The sequence below is a fragment of the Artemia sp. Qi Xiang Cuo genome, chromosome 7 (genome assembly GCF_049724085.1).
Source record: "Artemia sp. Qi Xiang Cuo chromosome 7, ASM4972408v1, whole genome shotgun sequence".
Lineage (NCBI taxonomy): Eukaryota > Metazoa > Arthropoda > Branchiopoda > Anostraca > Artemiidae > Artemia > Artemia sp. Qi Xiang Cuo.
In genome coordinates, this window is record NC_142800.1 from 12,376,928 (window position 1) to 12,398,827 (window position 21,900).

General features: G+C 35.6%; 1 protein-coding gene across 3 annotated transcripts in view; it reads left to right on the top strand.

Annotated features, from left to right (window-relative positions):
* Positions 1-21,900, top strand: part of LOC148949960 (uncharacterized) — an 82,844-nt gene that overhangs the window by 15,974 nt on the left and 44,970 nt on the right. For all 3 annotated transcript variants that reach the window (XM_089092030.1, XM_089092031.1, XM_089092032.1), the window contains exons 4-8: positions 2,330-2,429; positions 4,787-4,954; positions 9,629-9,785; positions 11,344-11,488; positions 21,318-21,452. In XM_089092030.1, coding sequence (XP_088948156.1) covers positions 2,330-2,429; positions 4,787-4,954; positions 9,629-9,785; positions 11,344-11,488; positions 21,318-21,452 — 705 coding nt within the window. The remainder of the gene's footprint in view (positions 1-2,329; positions 2,430-4,786; positions 4,955-9,628; positions 9,786-11,343; positions 11,489-21,317; positions 21,453-21,900) is intronic.

Genomic DNA, 21,900 nt, shown 5'->3' on the forward strand with positions numbered 1-21,900 from the left:
TATCTAGTACCCACAATTTAACGTTTGTTACCTCTCGACTTTTTTTATGTTGGGGTCTTTAATGTTCTTCCAAATCAGTTGAAAGCAAAGCAAAACTTTTCTATAGGAATCCTTCTCAGTTAAGCACAGTTCACTGGCAAGCTCCAAAACAGCAAGTTGCCTTGGAGTTCCTAGGCTCCCTTGGGGATCTCGACCCGCCGGATGGGAACCCTTGCTATAGATCTTTAAAAAGATAATGAAGATAAGTCTGTTTGAAAAAAGGAAAGCTACAAGAAAGGGTATCATTGCCTGTTTAAAAAAAAGAATTGTTGTGCTGCCTAATTTAGTCTAGCTTTAACATATAATCACTCATTTGATTAGTTAGTTTGTGTAGTATAATCAGTGGTATTTTTAGGCCTTTTGGATTTACTTTTACTTTGGTTCTCCTTGTTTATTTTTTAAATCAGGATTTTCCCCGCCAAAAAACATCAATTAGAGATCCATAGATGACGTGGAGAACCGCCACCCACACCTGTATTGTATTTTTATATACGAATATGTTGATAGTAAAATAATGCAACTTTTTTTTTCGAATAGTTATTCCCCTCTGGCACAAAATTAGGAACACTAATGTCCCTAATTGTAATTAAACTAGTAATTAGGAACAATATGTTTCTCTAATAATTAATGATTCAAGTGAGTGTTACTAAAATTAAATAAAAAAAAGTTTTTATAACTGAAAATAAGGAGCAAAATTAAAACTTAAAACGAATAGAAATTAATCCGTATATGCTTGGGACTTCCCCTCATCAGGTCTCACTCTTTACACTAAAGTCTTAAACTTCTTCAAAAGTACTTCTCATTCAAATTCAACGGCTCTTGTGTTTGAGTCGTCTTTCTTAAAGAATTGTGACAAAAAGGCAAACTGTAGCGCAAAGGTAATAAGCAGAGAACGAATACTATGTGTAAACAATGGGAAAATTGCGTCACTTACAGCTCTTTCCATAGGGACTATGGGGTCTATATCATCCCCAACGGCATAGGAATAGGACTTTTCAATTATGCTGAATCGAATGGCTATCTAAAAGTTTTAATTGGATGGCTTTGGGGAAAGAAGGATTGTGGAGGGGGGCTAGTTGCCCTCCAATATTCTTAGCCACTTAAAAGGGCACTTGAACTTCTGATCTCCGTTCGAATGAACCCTCTCCCGATCTTCTTGGACCATTGGTTTGATACAATCACCTCTGGAAAAACGAATCAACATGCATCAGTGATATATCTTCGTGCGAAAAATATGAAATGTCATGTTTTATAGATATGAGCTTGAAATCTCTACAGTTGGATTCTCTGATATGCTGAATCTTATGGTGTGATTTTCATCGAGATCGCTTGACTTCTTGCGGGTGTTTGATCACTTCTCCGGAAATCAGGCAAATTTTCTCACTCTTTTAGCTTTGATGGGTATCATTAAACTCCATGAATTTTATATATTTGGAATCAGCATGAAAAGCCAATTCTTTTTATGTATTTACTTTAATCAAAGTTCCGTTTTTAGAGTTCCAGATACTATTGGGGCGATTCGCTCCTTACCTACAGTTTGTTACCACGAACTGCTTGATAAGCTTTATATTTTTGCTTGACAGCTTGATATTTTTCATATTTTTGTTTTTCCTTTTAACGAGTTTTATTTGGTGTTGTCCTTAGTAGCTTACATATCACCAAATTGTATTTTTCTGAAAACAGTTGGCTTTAAAACAAAGTGATAAAATATAATATATTATAATATATATAATATAATATATATTATAATATATTATAATATATATTATAATATATAACATAATAATATAATTATAATATATATTATAATATATTATATAAAATATAATAATTCCTTTGGTAAAACAAAGGAAAAGGATTGGAAAAGGAATGATATTTTTAAGGTTTGCTCTGAATTGAAATCGCATTTGCAATCTTGGTCTGAAACTCTGAGGAAGTGTTTGGTACAGCGAATACATTATTTGATTCATGATTTTGATTAGAGTTTAGACTTTTTTCAGGAGAGGTGGATGGGGGAGGGTCAACCTTGGTGCCTAAGATGCTGTATATGTCGTCAGATATCTCAGAGCAGAATCCTAATTCTCCTAGTGTGGCTGAGCCCGTTTCCAAGCTTTACTTCGAAAGGCCTTTACGGTACGACTGTTATGTCATGGATACTTTATTGCAAATGGCCGTTTTTTTGCGTAGCAACTAATTGAATAATTAAACATTTGTTTTTATAATACAAAAAAACTTTAGTGAATTTTATATTTTCTTCACTGAATGGCTCTAATGAGATGATTTTTTTTAGTTGTTCTCAGCTAAAAGAGAAGAAAGTTGAAGCGATGCAATTGAGCTGTCTGATGATCTCAAATTTGACTGCACTTGCCACCTTGTGTTACATTTGCCAGGTATTTTACATTTATTTAAAGTAACCACTTTAAAATCGTTTTAAATTGAGATCTACTCTCAGACCAGAATGGTTTTTATTTAACAAATGATATAGAAGCTAATGTAGAAAATTATATCTCTCCATATTTGTTTTCTGCTGACATGTCTATTCTTTTCGGTAGCGGTTTCTTTTTAATATGCCTATAGATCATCCTTGCAACTAAGTATTCTCAAAATTTTTCATCGTAGTTTCGTCAAATCAACCTATTTTAAACTAAGAATGTAAAATCAGTTTCTGACCTAAAGTAAGTTATTTGCTTACCGAATTTACTGCCAGGCCTATTTAAAAAAAAAAAAAATTCGCCAAAGCTGAACAGTGAGCGATAAAATAAAATAAGCAAAATATGTCATTGGTTGCAAGAATTCAAGAATATACTTTCAACTCACGACTTCTTAGAAATAATCTTAACTTAGAATAGTTTTCATGTGCGTTTTAAAACAAAAATAACGATTTAAGATATTATCCCCCCCCTCAATTTTCAGTTGCTTCGCGGCAAACTGAGTCATTTGAAAGACGGAAACTGATAATAATTAATCCCAAGATTAAAATTTAAAAAAAGTCGAAAATGTTGCAACGAAATACACTGAAAATTAGAGCACATGGATAGAAAAACCGAGGGAATGACACATTACGGCTTACGACGTGAAATGTATCTGACGTGAATAATCGTAATTAAAAGATTATGAACGTGAATAATCGTAATAATCGTAAACAGCCAAATAAGATTTGTAAAGGGGAAAATCTTTATTGTTATGGGCCACAAATAAATTACCAAACTATGCTGCAAGAAATCAAGAGGGCTTCTTCTAGAGAGAGTAAGCTCTTTAAGAAAATCGTTCCCTCCACTTTTCCCTTAAATACGTCATTGCCTACTCTGTCTGTAAGCTCTTGTTCCCGATTTCTTATTAGAAATCAATGTCAGTAGACTTTTACAAACTTATTTAGCACACCGAAATCAACAAATCACTGCAAAAACATAAGGCAAACATATAGGCAGACCAGCGGCGTGCTGATGGTGCCAGTGTGCCGCCGAAATTTTTCTCGACGGCGCATCTTGTAGCAGCGGCGTACCGCGTATAAATTGGCGTCGGGGTCTAATTCATAGACATCCAATCCCTAACAAGCCATCTAGAGCTGCGTATACAACCGACCTATTACTAACAATAGTAATGCAATAAATATAACAAAAAAAAATAAAATAAATAAAATAATAATATTATTGCAATAAAATGCAGTTAATAATCCTTAAATTAGTATATAGCTGTTGTAACTGGGATGAAACGACAAAGATTACGAATTTTACAAACGATACTAAGATTGAAGAGCCAATGTTTGAATATTATATATTGACTACATAGAAAAGTTTGTAACTATGAACATTGAGCAAGTGTATATGTAACTTGTCAGTATTAATTGCTGACATATTATACTATTGAGGATTTGATCTTTAAGCAGTGATAGTCGATATTGGTTGCGCAAAAAAGTCACTTTTGTTTTGGCTTCTTTATTGTACTTGTTTGTTTGTTTGTTTTTTTTTTTTTTTTTTTTTTTTTTTTTGCTCTGGTACTCGTAAAAAAGTGGACACAAAAAAAGCTTTCATTATATTCTTTTGCTTCTATTATATAGTTTTTTTTTCTGCAAATTCAAATATTTGCACTAAGGAGCTCTTGATTTGGGGATGCCTACTGAATGTGTGTAACCCAATCTTGCTTATTGTTTATATATATCTGGATGCAGTTTTCTGAATAATAATTTTTTAATAATAATTTGTTTGTGTAAAAAAAAACAACAAGGGCCGTGGCATAATATCAAACACACAAACTCACATATAAAATCCATCATAAACGTACAGAAAAAGAGCACTTTGGTTCAGTCCCATTCACTAAGATGTCTTTTAATGACATTTTTTTATACATTTATTTATTTTCTCGATGGACTGAATATAATCCAGTTTACAAACTCTTTTTTCGTCCTAGTTAGAGTACTCATTGGCGGGCTGGGAGGAGTTAACCAATCGAACTTTCGTACGTTGGAAAATAGTAGTAGGGGCCATTTTGCTGCCTAACCTGACCTAGTTTCTTCCTTATCCCCCAAGAGATAACCTGTCTCTCATACTTACCAAATAACCCTTCTTATCCCCCCACACTTCTGCCGCAAAATAAGACCACCTATGTTTCTTCTGTGCATAGAGTTTAAGAGTATGGTGATTAATATCTCCAAGTGAGTGGGGCATAACCATATTCTGGACATTGTTGTTAAAATATAGAAAAATCCTTGCTCTAACTCTTTAAAAATTCTGTTTATATTATCTTTCAGGTGTTAGATGTTGTTGCTGCGTCAAGCAGTATCAATATGATGAACGTTTCGAATTTGGCTATTATCATGGTACCTTCCCTTATGCCATTGCCGGAAATTTCAAAATCGCAAAGAAGAAATCCTAACGCTCAAAACCCTAGACTTCTTACACATAAAGATGTTATCGAGGTATATCCCTTTTTCTCTAAAGTCACTTATTACGCCACGGTAATTTAAAGACATTAAGATAAAAAAAATAGACTTTACAGGCGAGTAAAAAAAGTAACATTGTTTAACGAGCATTTAACTGTAAAAAATACCCAAATACTCCAAAACAGCCAGAAGTGGTAATTTTTTTTTTTAGCATCTGACAGAGAAAAAAGAGACATTGTTTGAAAAAAAGGAAAAACATCTAACCATGGCTTTATTAAACTTAAACTGACTTAAAGTTTCAGAGTAGGGCTTACCTGAAAAAGACAGGTTGTCTAATGGGTTAATAATCTTAAATTAGTATATAACTGTTGTAACTGGGATGAAACGACATAGATTACGAAATTTATGAAACGTTAATAAGTCTAAAAAAAAGTTAGATTGAGTTATGAAGAACATAATATTTTGGGCCTTTATATTTTATTAATGATTTAGGGTGTAATATTTTGGCAAATACAGTTTTGTGTTCTATTTTCCAAACATTATTGCAATTATAAAATTGTAGATACAAAACATGGATTTTGAATAAAACAAAAAATTGTAAATAGAAATAAAACCCTCTTCAGACCCGACCCAAATGTGAGCTTTGGCCCAAGGAACCAGCTAAGGGAGCAGTTAAAGGGGGAACCAGCTTTAACCTGATGGTTAAAGCTGATCGAAAGATAAATTTTTTGGTCTATTTTTGGACACCATTTTCAGGAGGCCCGCGCCCTGAGCCCCTAAACTTACGTTTTTTTTATATTAGGTTCCTTTTGGTCGAAAGACCTACGGGTGAAAGCTCCAAGCCGTTTGGAAAAGATTTTCGGCGCTATTTTTGGGTGAACCAATTTATGTTTTCTTTTGCATTGGGGTCTTTTTGGCCCAAGAGCTTGTAGGTTCAAGTATGTAAGCTCAAGTAATGGAAGACCCATGCCCCAGCCTGAATATTATGTAGACAAAGTGGTAAGAGAAGAACAGTGCGGTTTTAGAAAAGGTAGAGGATATGCTGACCAAATTTTCACTCTTAGGCTAATAACTGAAAAGCGCCTGAGTTATCAAATACCTTTGGTCCTCAGTTTTATAGATTATGAGCAAGTGTTCAATTCGGTATCCTTGTATGGTATACCAGACAAAAACATTAAAGTGGTTAGTGCTATGTACGAGAATAATACTGCTGTGGGTAAGGTAGGAAATGAGGTTAGCAGCTGGTTTCATAGTTAAATAGGGTTGTCTTCTATCCCTCTTTATGTGGATCATTTTGATGGACTTTGTCTTAAGGAGCACAGGAAAGGCAACGGGAAAAGACGGAATCAAATGGAGAGAAAAAACTTTCTTGGGCATAGCTTATGCTGATGATTTAAGCATCCTAGATGAAAGTGTGAACAAAATGTATGAGCTTTTAGAGGTTTTGTGAGTTCAGGGTGCTAGGTTTGAAAATTAATGTTAAGAAGATTAAGTCGCTAAGGTAGGAATAAATGAAGATGAAAAGGGATTGGTTAGGAAAAGATCAATCAAGTGGACAGCTTTACTTACCTTGGAAGTCTTATTAGTCAAGAAGGTAGATGTAGTGAAGATATTAAAAGTAGAGTAACCAAGGCCAAAGTGTTTTTTCTGAGTTTAAAAAACGTCTGGAAGAATTTGAAGATAAGTTTGCGAACCAAAATTAGAATATTGGAAGCTACAGTGATCAAATACGGTGAATGATCTTTTAGAGGTTTTGCGAGTTCAGGGTTCTAGAATAGGTTTGAAAATTAATGTTTAGAAGACTAAGTCGCTAAGGCTATGAATAACTGGCGATGAAAAGGTGACGTTGGGTAACGAAAAGATTTATCAGGTGGACAGCTTCACTTATCTTTGTAGTATTTTTAGTAAAGACGTTGGGAGCAGTGAAGATGTTAAAAGTAGAATAGCCAAGGCCTAAGGTGTTCTTTCACATTTTAAATAGTTTGGAAGAATAGGAAGGTAAGTCTGCAAATCAAGATTAGAATATTGGAAGGTCCAGTGATGACAGTGATCAAATATGGCTCTAAAACATGGGTGCTCCGAAAAGCGGATGAAGATTTGCTAGATGTTCTTTATAGAAATTGCATACGGGTTGTTTTGAGTACTCGACTGACTGACCGTATTTCAAACAGTAGATTGTACGAAAAGCATGGTTAAATTCCGCTTTTTAGGGTTATAATGAGAGAAAGTTTGGGATGGCGAGGGCACGTTCATAGTGGAAAGCGGGTCGTCCATGGTTGGTGTGGAAGGATGTCATAAAGAAAGATTTAAGGGAAATGGGAACTTCCTGGTAGGGTGTAAAGAGGGGGGCTTTGAATGGATTGGGATTGAAGAGGAGGCTTGGTGCTGCGTTGAGTTGTTAGTAGTATTAGTAGATGTAAATAATAGCAGATGAGTTTATATGCTGATGATGATCACTGTGTATGTGATCGAAAGTTTTTATCATTGTGTTCACTGTCTAATCAAAGGATTTATCCCTATGTGGAAAGTTATTTGTATGTCATGAAAGGCAGTGCGGCCTTCGAAAATACTTACAAAGGTTGAATATAAGTCGTTGAAAACTAATGTTACTAGAGGGCGGTCTCTCAACAGACCTCTAGTAGCTTGCCAAATCTTCTACCCGTAGAATGAGACATAACACTTTTTCATAGTATTTTAACATAGACTATACTATTCAAGACTAATAAGTCAACAAACTGAAATAGTATTTTAAACACAGCATATTTTTAAATGGTAAATAAACGTGTGCTTTTTTTTGCGAGTTTAGGCTGCTTGAATAGGTTTGAAAATTAATGTTAAAGAAGACTAAGTCGCTAAGTGAAGATAAGTGAAGGGAAGATGTGAAGATGAAAATCTTCATATAAGTGAAGATGAAAAACCAAGATTAGAATGTCATAAAGAAAGCTTTAAGGGAAATAGGAACTTCCTGAGAGAGTGTAAAGAGGGAGGCTTTAAAAAGATTGGGATGGAGGAGGATGGTGAGTGGCTGTGTTGGCCTCAGGCGGCTTGGTGCTGCGGTGAGTTGTTGGGTGGTTGGTATTGGGTTCTTCTTGGCCCAGGAACTTACGGATGTGAGTTCCAATTTTTTCGAATGTTCAACTTTTATAGCTCAACAAACTCAATTGTATGCTCAACTTTAATTTTAGCTTTATTAATAACCATTTCCTAAGGTTACTTGTTGAAATAGTACGGCCAAAGTCTGACGCCGACAATTTTAGTTACTTGCTCACCGGAAATCAAATCGAAGTGGTTGACCGCTTCACTTATCTTGGCTTTATCATATCATCAGATGGCTGCGTCGACCTTGAAATTGCTGCCCGCACGGCCAAGGCCTCTACCATCTTCGGTAGACTGAGCCATGTTTGGAAGAAGCCAATGATCAAACGAGCCACCAAGATGAAGATCCTTGGAGGTTCAGTCCATTCGATCCTGCTATATGGAGCTGGAACCAGGACTGCAACTGCAGCTGTCCAGTGCCGCCTCAACACTCTTCAATCCAAGTGGCTGTGGACAATCGAGGGAATCCGATGGACAGACTTCGTCAGCAACAACCACCTAGAAGGTATGACCTTCCAGTCACCTTTGTCACTTCTGGTTGCCAAGCCGACACTTCGTTGGCCTGGACATTTTTTGTGATTGCTTACCGACACTCGGGCTTGGATTCTTTACGACTTTGAACCAACCAGTAATGGCTGGAAGCGTCCAAGAGGAAGACCCAAGTTCCAGTGGAGCGATAGTCTCGGGAATTCCCTGGACCAAGCAGGAATTTTGTTGTCTGATACATAGGCCCTTGCCGCAGACCGCCCCACATGGAGAAGGCTTACGGCGCACTCAACGCCACCCCGGCATGAGGATTAAGTAAGTAAACGATTCAAATAAGGTAATTAAATTGTTTCGTGTTGCAACACATAGGCTTAACAGGAGAATTGACTGTGCACTGTTGCCTGGTAAACCCAGAATCACCCGAAACATTTCTTTAACCTACTAAGATTTTATTTCAATTAAAGATCCAGTCCGAATTACAATGAAAGTAGAATCTACCAATTTAAATTTTCCTTGATTATACAATAGTTAGAACTAGGTTACTATGCCAAATATATGCTAGTTAATATTTATGTAAGTATGTATGTATTGGATTAACGACGCTTCTTGACAAATAAGGTCCTTGCGTCGGCCCTGTCCTGTGTTGCTTCAGCCGAGTTCGAACTCTGGGTCCCGTATTACCGAGCTGAGATCAAACCCACTGCACCAAAACATAATACTATTCTAGTTTAAGTTTATGTTTAACCTTTTTGATTTTGCTGTGTAATGCTAGCTGCTGTTTTTTTTATGATACAAACGAGTTTGTTCTCTTCATTTTCCCATTTTTGGAGTTTGAGGTTTCAAACTTCTTTTAACTGCTTGGCCAACCAATTACAAAGCTTCATCATTTGTAAAATTTTCGTCTGGATAGATGTGTAGATTGACAGTTTTTGATGTGCCATTCATAACCAGCTGTATTAACGCAACTCTTAAGATTTCACACATTTCTGATTATTTTTAAGACGTCAAAAGTATAGATTCATCACTGGATATTTTTAAAATGACAGTTTATAATCTCGTCATTTTTTTATGAATTTCGACCATGAATACGGACATGCACGGCATATATACGGTCTATCTTATTTGCAGCTTTTAATAAAGAATAGTGCCGTCTTGGGAATGCTGCCGGATTGTATTTTGCCACGTATCTTTCCTCAGCGTTTTAGTGCAAAAGTTGAACGTCGTGGACGAAGCCGAGAAAATTTATCAACTGGAAAGAAGAAAAGACGAAGTGGATCCTTCTCAAGTAAATATATATTTACGTGTATAGTTATTACATGTTAGTGTCTCAGCCTAGTCAATTGAGTAGGCCTATGAGTCAAACAGAGGTAATATGCTAGACATGTACAAAAATGGGTTACATCCCTGGAACCTTAAACCTCCCGGAACCTCGTATTATATGTTTTTGTCTCAGCTCAGTGAATTGGGCGTGAGTTAAACAGGGGTATTATGCTAGACTTGTGAATAAGACATAATCTTATTGGTAAAGTTACTTCTATCCTATTACTTTAAAAAATCTTAAATTTTATTTGGTTCAAAATTATAATTAATTTAGTTTTTTACTAAATAAGATAATTTTTACTTATAAGGTTTGTTTCTCTGGTTAATGAGGGCCTCTGTATTATCTTCTAGCAATAATCTATATTCAATAATAATGAAATTTTGATATTTAATTTAGAATCCTGGGCTAGCTGTTGCTGTCACGTTACTGTAGTGGCCTTTGCTGTTTTATCTTTGTCTAGATCTAGTCCTCCTGCTCAGTATTTTGAACCCGTAACTCGTTTTTTTTTTTTTTACATTTTACACCTCAAAGTTTGAAAGCTCCTCAGAGTAATTCAGAGTTAAATATCAAACGTACTCTTAGAGAGGCCAGATCACGTTTATAGAAAATGAATTCTGTAACAGCTGTTTTGAAATGTCTTAATCGCTGCTTCAGATTAAAACACCCTTAACTCACTCATGCATTCGTCAAATATGGCCAATTTAGTATCAGTAATTTTCCGCTTTTTTTGTTTCATTTTAACTTTTCAAATTGTCCATCTTCCTACTAAAGAGACGTCATCGGGTTTGAATAAGTATTAGGAAACCCGGGCGCTATTGTCCGGTTAATGTTGGTGTTTAAATTAGAACAAAATCAATGCTAATTAAAATTGACTAATAGAAAAACAAAGAAGAAAATCTTAGAAAACAAAGAAGAAAATTTTGAAAAACAAAGAAGAAAGTCTTGAAAAACAAAGAAGAAAATCTTGAAAAACTAAGAAGAAAATCTTGAAAAACAAAGAAGAAAGTCTTGAAAAACAAAGAAGAAAATCTTGATAAGCAGACGAATAATTCAGGTAAAACTTTTAGTTAAGGACTTTCAGTTAAGTTCAAACTGTAAGCTAAGAAATTCTTTGCTACATTTTTGCACTCTAAAATGCTTTCAGATAAGTCCTAGTTAAACTTCAGCTGTAAAGATTAAACGGCTGAGAGAGAACAGCCTTATCTGAACAACCGATTAGAAAACTCCCGTATTCTTTGACTACTGCTATGTAAAAAAAAAAAAATATGTTTTGAAAATTTATACATAGTTTATGTTTAATAGACGATTTATAGCGTTAACGTTTAATAAGCGTAATCGTTTTAAGTGTTTTTTTTGCAGGGGGGGCAAATACGCTGAAAGGTGCGGGACGTATTCTGAAAGTAAGCAGAAGAGTTTATTTTTGTTCGGCTATCATTAAGTGGAGGTTTAATTGCTGTTTTATTATCAATTATGGTGTAAAAAAAGGCGTTTCTTACTGTAATTTTTATCCATTTTATTTTAGGAATGATGGAAGGTATACGGAAAATAGTTGGACGCTCTCAGTCGGATAGTGAAGCATCTGACAGTAATCTGGACACAGAATCTATAAAGAGCCAAAAACGTAAAAAAGAGGAATCATTTCTGTCTATTCCGTCAAGTAAGAAAAAGTAAGGATTTCTAATGGGTTAATGATCTATCTTAGAAGAAGGTAAAATTAAGGATGTTTTAAAGTAATTAAAACAAAAATAGATGTAAAGAAATACAGATAATGAATAGAATTTTTTTTCGCGTTATTTGGTTTTTAATTCTCCCACTTTTGGCTTTTATTTGTTTTTTTTTCTTTTCCGTGCTGTTGGGTTTATCCCATTTGTCTTATCCACATTCTTTTTGCATTTTCTTCTAATTTCTCTGATAACGCTGAAGAAGAGAGTCAGTTTTCTTACTGAAATGTTTGCTAATTTTGTCCAGTATTTTTGTTGGCCAACCCATTCTTGATCTTTATTTCTTCAAATTTGTTTTTGTTATGGCAGGCCATTGTGATTTACGAAATTATCCCTTTTAGCTAACATTTAATCTTATAGTAACATTTTAAAAATTACATTTTATCTTTAATTAGGCAGCGCTATTACGGTACCTATTATTAATTGTTTCAGAACAGTATATCGATAAAAATAAAAATGTTAAAAAGCAGTAAAAAAAAGCAAAACCTTTGTTTATAGGAATGAAACTTCCTTTTTCGGACGTTTGTACCTGCCGCTAGAATTAACATAAATAGATAATAAATATGGTTTATTCGAATCAGTTTAAAGCGATTATGACTAAGAGTTTATAAAAAGCGATTATGACATTAGTTTTTACATTAGTTTTACAAGCTAATGTTGAAGTAAATCAATAAAACAGGCTAGACATTTGTTTTAGGCCTACATTAGTTCTTGTAATAGTTGTACAAGCTAATGTTGAAGTACACCAATAAATTTGGCTAAACGTTGGTTTTTCAAGCTAATGTTGAGTTATATTAAACAATAAAACCAAAAAGTCTTCTGTATAACTTTGTTCCTAGGTCTCTATAATAATTTGATGACTAACAGGTTACACAAAGAACTATACCATTTTGCATGTTTAAAGGAAACATAACACTTTTAATTTATCTCATTTTCCTATTTAAGGCCTTCCCTCGGTCATTCAACATTTCCTCAGGTGGTGAGAGGGGACGCCCTATAGATATGTAGGGTACCTCTATAGGAGGTACGGACCAAGGGGGGACCTTGTCCCTGGGGTCCATGATAGAATCGGGCGCCCTCGCCCGGGATCATACTTGCAAGCGGAAGAGGAAAAAGGCCACTCGAGTATACACTCAAAAGGGCCCACTTATTTGTCCACAAGTCCCATGAGTTACAAACCTTCTCCCAGTAATGGGTTAAATTGCATGGTGATGCAGAACACCATCGCGGGAGGATCCTCTATAGGAGGACAACTGTGGTAGGGCGTAAGATCCAGATCAATGGACAACGGCCTCTGCAAAGGGCTGCCTCGACCTTTTCGAGGTACCTGCAAGACTGGGCACCTTGCGGTCAACTCTATTCCCTCTTGAGGAGTGGCGCCCCTCGAGGAAATTATAGCCTAGTAAACGACACAACATTCGCACGGGATTCTGATTAATGGACAATTTTTCTGGGTTTGGTATGTTTTGATGGGCGTCTTTGGGCTGAAAAACCTCTTCCTAGCTAATTTATCTATTATGGGTTGCCTCCCCGTAGTAGCATAATATTTGTAGGCATGAATATATAATGAGTCGGAGGTAATAAGCTTGACACTGTCTGTGCAGGACTTCGACTCTTGTTGATAGAAGAGAATCGCCAAGTGCTGAAAACCATGTTGTGACCAATATGGGCCCAGGATTGCACAAAGCCTCCATTCATGCAGGTCCCAGGGAATTCTTGCTGTCCGGTTCTAAGCCGGCTTAAGCACTTCGGTGTAGACTTGAGAAGATATGTGATCCCCGTCCTTCACTGGTATCTGGGATCATTGCTTTTCCTGAGGCGAAAATAATTTCAATGACTTAAAGAAAATTAAAATCGGAACTTGGAATGTTACGACATTAAAAAATTACTATCGTATCGACATTTTGACTGACGAATTCAGACGATTCGAACTGGATTTATTAGGAGTTTCAGAAACTCATATCCCAGGAGTAGGAAGCATGAAATTAGGTGATATAGAATTTGTTCACACAGGCAGGAAGGATAGGGTACATACACACGCAGTAGAGACCATAATGAATAAGGAAGCTGCTAAGTCTTGTTTGGGCTGGGAAGGTAATAATTGAATGATAATTGTTCATCTTATGACTAAAAAGTTCAGAGCAACAGTTATAGTAGTACACACCCCTGTAGAACCGACTGACGGAGATGCTAGTGACTCAAATGAATTTTACTTACAGTTACAGGTGCAAATAGACAGGGTCCCAGGTTGAAATCTGATGTTATTACTGGGAGATTTTAACGCCCCGGTTGGTAGAAATAGGGATAGATGGTATCCCAGCCTAGGTAAATTTGGTGTAGGAAAAGAATACAGTAATGGATACAGACTTTTGCAATTTTGTAGGTATAACAATCTAGATATAACCAATACGATGTTTGGTCATAAAATGGCTGATAAGTTAAAATGGCATTGAATTGATGGTAAGCCAGAAAACCCTATTGATTATGTTATATTAAACCGGAGACTAGCAGGATCAATACAAGATGCTACGGTATACAGGAGTGCCGTTATTGAAGTTAAAAGTAAACATCACCATCTAGTAGTGTTAAGGGTTAATTTAAAGCTGAAATATCGGAAGGGTAACTACCTTCTGGGAAGTTATGACGCTGGTAGGCTCCAGGATGAGAATTTCAGGGAAACTTTGCACGAAGAGTTAAATACTAAACTGGAGAGTCTAAAATTTGACAATGTAGAAGATGGTCGGAATAATTTTATAAAAATAATTTGTGAAGTTGCTGAAGGTGTATTAGAGAAGAAAGCTAGAACTGCAGCTAAGAAAATTAGTGAAAAAGCTTTATGATTAATTGAAAGAAGAAAGGACTTGTACAAGAATTATCTGAGTGATTGATCGTATGAAAACAAAAGAAATGTAAAGAAAGTGGAGAAAGCATTAAAATATGAACTAAGGAGGTGGGAAGTGGAGGCCATGGATAAAATTGCCGAGGATCTGGAAGATGCAGCTAGACGGCATAATAGTAAAATATTGTACTGGCACGTTAACAAATTGAGAGGGAGTAGTCAATCCGGACTTGGCCCATTTAAAGATAGGAATAGGGTCGCAATTAGCGACAAGGAAAAAACTAAAGAGAGATGGGCCGAACATTTTGAGAATTTGCTTAACCGAGATAGAGTTGCAGGAAAAAATATGGAGGAAAATGAAAAAGTTTGTGATACCTTGGATGTGAAGGAAGATTTTATTTTGTGAGGAGGAATTAGCAACAGTACTAAAAGGATTAAAGAGTAATAAGGCTCTAGGTGCTGATAGGGTGGTAAATGAGTTTCTTAAATATGGTGGCTTTGAGGTTAGAAACAAGTTACTGAAGATTAAGAGTGTGATATTTGAAAAAGGGGAAGTGCTTAGCGATTTTATTAAAACCTTACCCATACCACTGTAGAAGAAAGGTGATAAAAGTGAGCGTGGTAATTATCTAGGCATTAGTCTGGTCTCTGTAGGTAGTAAATTACGGAGTAATATGATACTTTTTAGACTGAGAGATGCCGTAGACAAAGTTTTAAGAGAAGAGTAGTGCGGTTTTAGAAAAGGTAGAGGATGTGTCGACCAAATTTTCACTTTAAGGCTAATAATTGAGAAGTGCTTGAGTTTTCGAACACCTTTGGTCCTCACGTTTATAGATTAAGAGCAAACATTCGATTCCGTTTATAGAAGACCTATGATAAAAGTTTTATCCTTGTATGTTATACCAAACAAAGACATTAGTGGTTAGTGCTATATACGCGAATAACACTGCTGCGATTAAGGTAGGAAGTGAGGTCAGCAGCTGGTTTTGTATTAAATCAGGAGTTAACCAGGGTTGTGTTCTATCCCCCTTTGTATGGATTATTTTCATGGACTTTGTTTTAAGGAGCACAGGAAAGGCAATGGGAGACCATGGAATCAAATGGGGAGGAAAAAGTCTCCTGGAATTGGATTATGCTGATGATTTAAGTATCCTAGATGAAAGTGTGAGCAAAATGAATGAAGTTTTAGAGGTTTTGCGAGTTCAGGGTGCTAGAATTGGTTTGAAAATTAATGTTAGAAAGACTAAGTCTTTAAGGCTAGGAATAAGTGAAGATGAAAAGGTGACGTTGGGTAATGAAAAGATTGATCAGGTGGGCAGCTAAGTGTGCAAACCAAGATTAGAATATTAGAAGCTACAGTAATGACAGTGGTCAAATATTGCTCTGAAGCATGGACGCTCCGAAAAGCAGAAGAAAATTTTCTCGATGTTTTCCAGAGAAATTATTTAAAGATTTTTCTGGGTACCTGGCTAACTGACTGTATTTCAAACAATAGGCTATACGAAAAATGTGGTTCAATACCATTCTCTAGGGCTATAATGAAAGAAAAGTTGAGGTGGCTAGGGCACGTTGTGCGGATGAAGGATGATAGATTGCCGAAGATTGTTCTTTTCGGCCAACCTTCTAGGGCTAAACGGAAAGCAGGACGTCCCTGTCTGGGGTGGGAGGACGTCATAAAGAAAGATTTAAAGGAAATGGGAACTTGGTGGGCGGGTGTAAAAAGGGAGGCTTTGAATAGATTGGGGTGGAGGAGGAGCGTGCGTAGCTGTGTTGGCCTCAGGCGGCGTGGTGCTGCGGTGAGTTGTTAGTAGTAGTGGTAGTAGTAGTTTATAAAAGATATTTTGGGTTTGAACGCAAAATACTTTTTCGGGAAATGACGGTACTGACTTCTGATTAATACCAAATGTACTTTATTTTGAGCATTTGTCAGGCAAGTTACACTTTTTTCGACTGAAAAAGGTGTATACTGCTCTACCTATACATTCGCAGTCGGGTGTCTGAGGACTCCTGTCCCTCCCATGAATTCTTGATAGATCTATGGTTTTTCAACAATTACAAAATTGTTCTTATAATTTACCCATTGTGGCTATTTTCTAAACAAAATCCATTAGAATGAAGTTGAAATTCCTTGAAAAAACGCCTATTTGCCAAAGCTTTGCTTTACATTCTTTTAAGGATTTTAACAGGAACATTACCCACCGTTGGTGCCATCAGGGAAGACAGGGGATAGGAACTGATGTCACCCCGGGAAACAAGATGACCCTAAACAATGTGTAAAAATAAGGAAGTGAGAAATACATTTAAATGATGTTGAAAAAGTTTCTGGTAGCACTCCTCTCCCTTCCCCCTCCTTTTTGGGAATTTTGTGGTGTTGCTCGGGATTTGAACATATCCGTGTTTCACACCAGTTACTGATTCTTCATTATTTTCACAGAGAACACTAATGACTAGATAGGTGACTCATATAGGTGTTCAGGGTTGCAGTGGTAGCTAGCAACCTAGTAAGAGACGATCCCGTCCATATTAAAAACTAAAATAGCCCATAACTCCTAAAATAGAGTCAAATCAAAACAATAAGTACACAATTGGAATCGCCTTGTCCGAAAACCTCTAAATGGGAAATTTACCGTCCCTTGCCTTGAACAACAAGGAAAATTTATTGGTTTGAAAACAAGAAAAGGGGTTGCAACCACGGTATTCTGCATCGAAAGCTTTTTTTTTGTTTTTTTCTGCGCAGCTAGCCTAGCACTGGAACATTATAGAGAGTTGTTTAATAACTTATTTTAAAGAAAATTGCCACATCTAAGGCCTTTTGTAATAAAAAAAATTGTTTAAGATAAAATATATTTACAAAAAGACTGCATTTTCATGTGCAAGATTTATGAATAACATCATAATCGTAGGTTGTAACCATATTTATTACATTAGAAGAAGAAATCATTGCATACATTAGACTTAGTTAGCTGCCCGATTCTTTGAGCTTCGTCTCTTACTATTCCAAATTGTAATTGTTTGTAATCAGGGTAATATAAAGGATATTTAATAAAGAACAAATTCTTGTCTTTACTAACCGAAATATTAAAAATAAGGATTCTTCTGACTACACATAATCGTCATATCCATGTTGATGTGACATGTGTACATTATGACAGGAAAAGACAGCTTACAGTCCCTTAGCTTTAACAACAAGGAAAATAAATTTTCTTGGAAAACAAGGAAAGTGGCTGCAATCACAATAACCTGTGTCGAAAATATATTTTTTTTTCGTTTTATAGTAAAGAACGAACTCGAGCGGATAGTCTGTGTTGCAGCAATTGCTGCAACCTGGTAATAGGCAACCCATTGCCCATAGTAACCATAGTTGAAAAGCATGTTTTTGAAAACAAACTGCCTAATGAGAAAAAATTGCCATCTGACAGTGATTCAGGAATGGTAACTATTTTTTTTTCCGTTCACATTAAAAATAAAAGTTTATAACGTAAAGAAAACTGGGGATTTTGATAGAATTTACGTAAAGGATCGATATATTTCATTATGAATGGGGATTGTAAAAAAAGTCAACGGTATAATGGTTGTAGATATATCCGGGTTGCAGCGGTAGCTAGCAACCTAGTAAGAGACGATCACGTCCAATGTTAAGAAATATAAAAACCCCTAACTCCTAGAAAAATAGTCAGATCAAATTATAGTAAGAACGAACTCTAGCCCTTAGCAGCTAAAACTTTAAAATAAATCATCGTTTGCATTATTACACAAAACGCTTATCTTTTGACAAGATGATAAAACACAAACATTTTTTGAAAAGTTACTTCTCGATTATATGGTATCATATTCGGTTCGGCTGACATCGCTGCCGGATTTTCTGTGGTTCGTCTTTTACTAATCCAAACCAAAACAGACATATCCCTGATTATGTAAAATTGCATAAGATGATGCATGAATCTAAACTGCTAAAGCAAAGGGCATGGAAACAGTATCCAAAATAATGATGATTATAGTAAGAAATAATGCAAATCCTGGTCGCAGCAGTTACTGCAACCTAGTAAGAGGTGAAGCATAGCCCACAGTAACTAAAAGTTGAAAAACATGTTTTGAAAAAAGAACTGCCTAATGAGAAAATTCATAATGAGAAAATCTGACAATGATTCAGGAACGGTAACTATTTTTTCCGTAAGGAACTATCAGGATTGCTAGCTACTGCTGCAACCCTGATAGTAAGAGACGATCACGTCCCATACTAAGAAATACAATAGCTCATAACACCTAAAAATAGTCTCAGATCAAAACAAGAAGTACACTATTAGAACCACCTTGTCCGGAACCTCTATATAGGAAACTTACCGTCCCTTGGCTTGAACAACAAGGAAAATTTATTGGCTTGAAAAACAAGAAAAATGGCTGCAACCACGATATCCTTTATCGAATGCATATTTTTCCATTCTTTTTTCTCCGCAACCTGCGGGGCATTGGAACATCGTAGAGAGCTTTTTAGTGGCTCATTTTAAAAGAAATTGCTATATATGGTGCTTTTTGTAATTAGAAAAATATTTTTTAAAATAAATACTTTTTTACGAAAAACTTCATTTTCGTGTAACGCTTGAGTAAAAAATGTTACAAACATCATCTTGCATACGAAGATAAGAATAGAATTTTGTTTTTAACTCGGAATCGGTATTGTTATTTATAAATGATACTTATGTATCATTTGATACTTATGTAAGTTTCATTGGTATGATAGTTGTTGGGATAGCTCAACCTGGTAATGGACAAACCGAGACATATAGTAAATAAAATCCGGGTTGCAGCGTTAGCTAGGAATCCGGGTTGCAGCGGCAGCTAGCAACCTAGTAAGAGACGATCACGTCCCATACTAAGAACTAAAACATCTAATAACTTATTAAAATAGTTTCACATCGAAACAAAAAGCATACTTTTAAACCCACCTTGTCCGAAACCCCTATAAAGGAAACGTACAGTCCCTTGGCTTGAAAAACTACAAAAGTTGGTGTAGCCACAATATTTCGCATCGACAGTAGATTTATTTTTTACTTTCCCTTTTTTCTCTCGGTAGCTAGTGGGGCACTGGAACATAATAGAGAGTTGTTTAATGGGCTATTTTAAATGAAATTGCTGTATTTGGAACCTTTTGTATTTAAAAAAAACAATTTTTAAAATAAAATGATTTTTTTTTTATAAAAACTATTTTTTGTATGTATATAAGGAAGCATCGAATTCCATGATTATACGATAAATTAATACACTAAAAGTTGAGGGTTCGTCCAAAGAACTAAGTGATTGTTTAGAAGAAGTGTCAAGAAGACTTGATTGCGATAGACAAGATGTCATCTATAGCGATATAAATATTAGAGTTTCGGCAGATGAAAATACAATAATAAAGTTATTTGGTGAGAGCCTTGGCTAGGTGGCTACCATCAGGGATGAATGTCGACATAGTTTTATATAACGGATCTGTATATTTAAATGTTATAGTAAAGGACGAACTCTGGCCAATAGTAATTGAAATATTAAATAATAAAGAATGAACTCTTTAAGTAATAAAGAAAGTAACTGAAATATTAAAGTAGATCCTAAATGCATGATGATACAACAAAATTATCTTTTGAAAAGATGATATAAAATAAACACAAATTTAAATATTGATATTTTGATTAATAAATAGTAGTGTTGTTTGGAAAGAAAGCAGTAGTTTATAATGTGTATTGCTGACTAGGCTGGACGTTTTCACTGCATACTGGATGCCTGGAGAGGGAGAGGCGATTACGTCCCATACTAAGAAATACAATAGTCCATAACTCCTAAAAATAGTGTCAGATGTAAATAGAAAGTGCACCAACAGAACCACCTTGTCTGGAAACCTTATAAAAGAAACTTACAGTCTCTTGGCTTGTTATATAAGCGATCGGTCTAGTTATAGTCTCTTACTAGGTTGTTAGCTACCGCTGCAACCCGGATAAATGTGGATTATGTAACTTTCATCCGTATCATGGCTGTAGAAGTGGCTGAAACCTAGTAAAGAACAAAGCATGGCACATATTGAACTTAGATAGTTGTCTGATTCTCTGAAGTTCGTCTCGTAATATTCCAAATAAGAAAAAGTTCTGAAGTTCTGTTTGTAATTTTCGTGGTTTTTACATTTAAAGCTAGTAGATTTTCGTCAAATTATTGTAAAGAAAGAACTCTAGCGCGTAGTAACCGAAGCATTGAAATAAACCATTATATACAAAGTGTTGTATAAAGAGTCTATATAGTTCAAAGTAAATGTGGACATCAGTAGTATCATGGCTAATAAGATTTGTGAAACCTAGTAAATAACAAACCAAGGCATATAGTAACTAAAAGTTAATATAATAAAAGCGTCTTTTAAAAAGTTTTTCTGTAAAGGATCTGTGTAGTTCAATGTAATCCAGGTTGCAGCGGTTGCTAGCAACCTAGTGAGAGGTGATCACGTCCCATACTAAGAAATACAATAGCTCGTGACTCCTAAAAATAGAGTCAAATCGAAATACAAAGTACACTATTGGAATTGCCTTGTCCGAAACCCCTTTATAGGAAACCTACAGCTCCTTGGCTTGAATAACGATGATAATCGATTGGCTTAAAAAACTAGAAAAGTAGCTGGAAGCATGATATTCTGCAACGACCGCATTTTTCCTCGGGGTACTGGAACATCACAGAGAGCTATTTAATGGCTCATTTTAAAGAAAATTGGTGTATTTAGCACCTGAACTTGAGAAATAAAATATTAATAATGTGCATGATGCGTATAATGTGAATAGGATAATGATGACTTTATAACTTATAATAAATATACTTATAATAAATAGAAACGGGAGCAGTTAAAAAGGGACCTATTTACAAACGCTCCTGTATCTCTTGATAGAAACTCTTAGGTTTTATATCGTATTTATGTTCTAGGCGGAAAATTGGAAGCAGGGAAAATGTTTTTGACACAACCCCATTCACCCCTGAAATGCGACATAATTTTCGATTTGGAACAGACGATCATCCGCAAGGTTTATTCCAGTCACCTGCTCTTTCCCTGGAACCGAGGTAAGGGTTATTCGGTACTTGTATGAAATACCCCCTACCCCTCAAGTTGTTCATTCATTTACGCATTGCAGAACCGTTTTTATTTAGTTTCTTTTAGCTTATCGTTTAGCTTAGCGTGAGACAAGACAAAGAGAAAGGACAGATTAAATAGAAAACTTATATTTTTGGCTATGTATTTGCACATTACGGGTGGGACGGTGGGTGTAAAGTATTTGGACAATGTGAAGTTAAAAAACAATTCTTACTATATAATATGCAGAATCATTTTACCTAACACATTAGGCATGCAGACTCCTTATACTTTACACACCCCCACCCCCCAAAAGGTGCAAATATATAGCCCAAATACTTAGTTATCTAATGGGGGGGGGTTTCAATAAAAAAAGTTTTGTTCTTGTTTTCAGTTGATTCCTTGTATAGGATTTTTCAATTAATTATTTCAATGGGG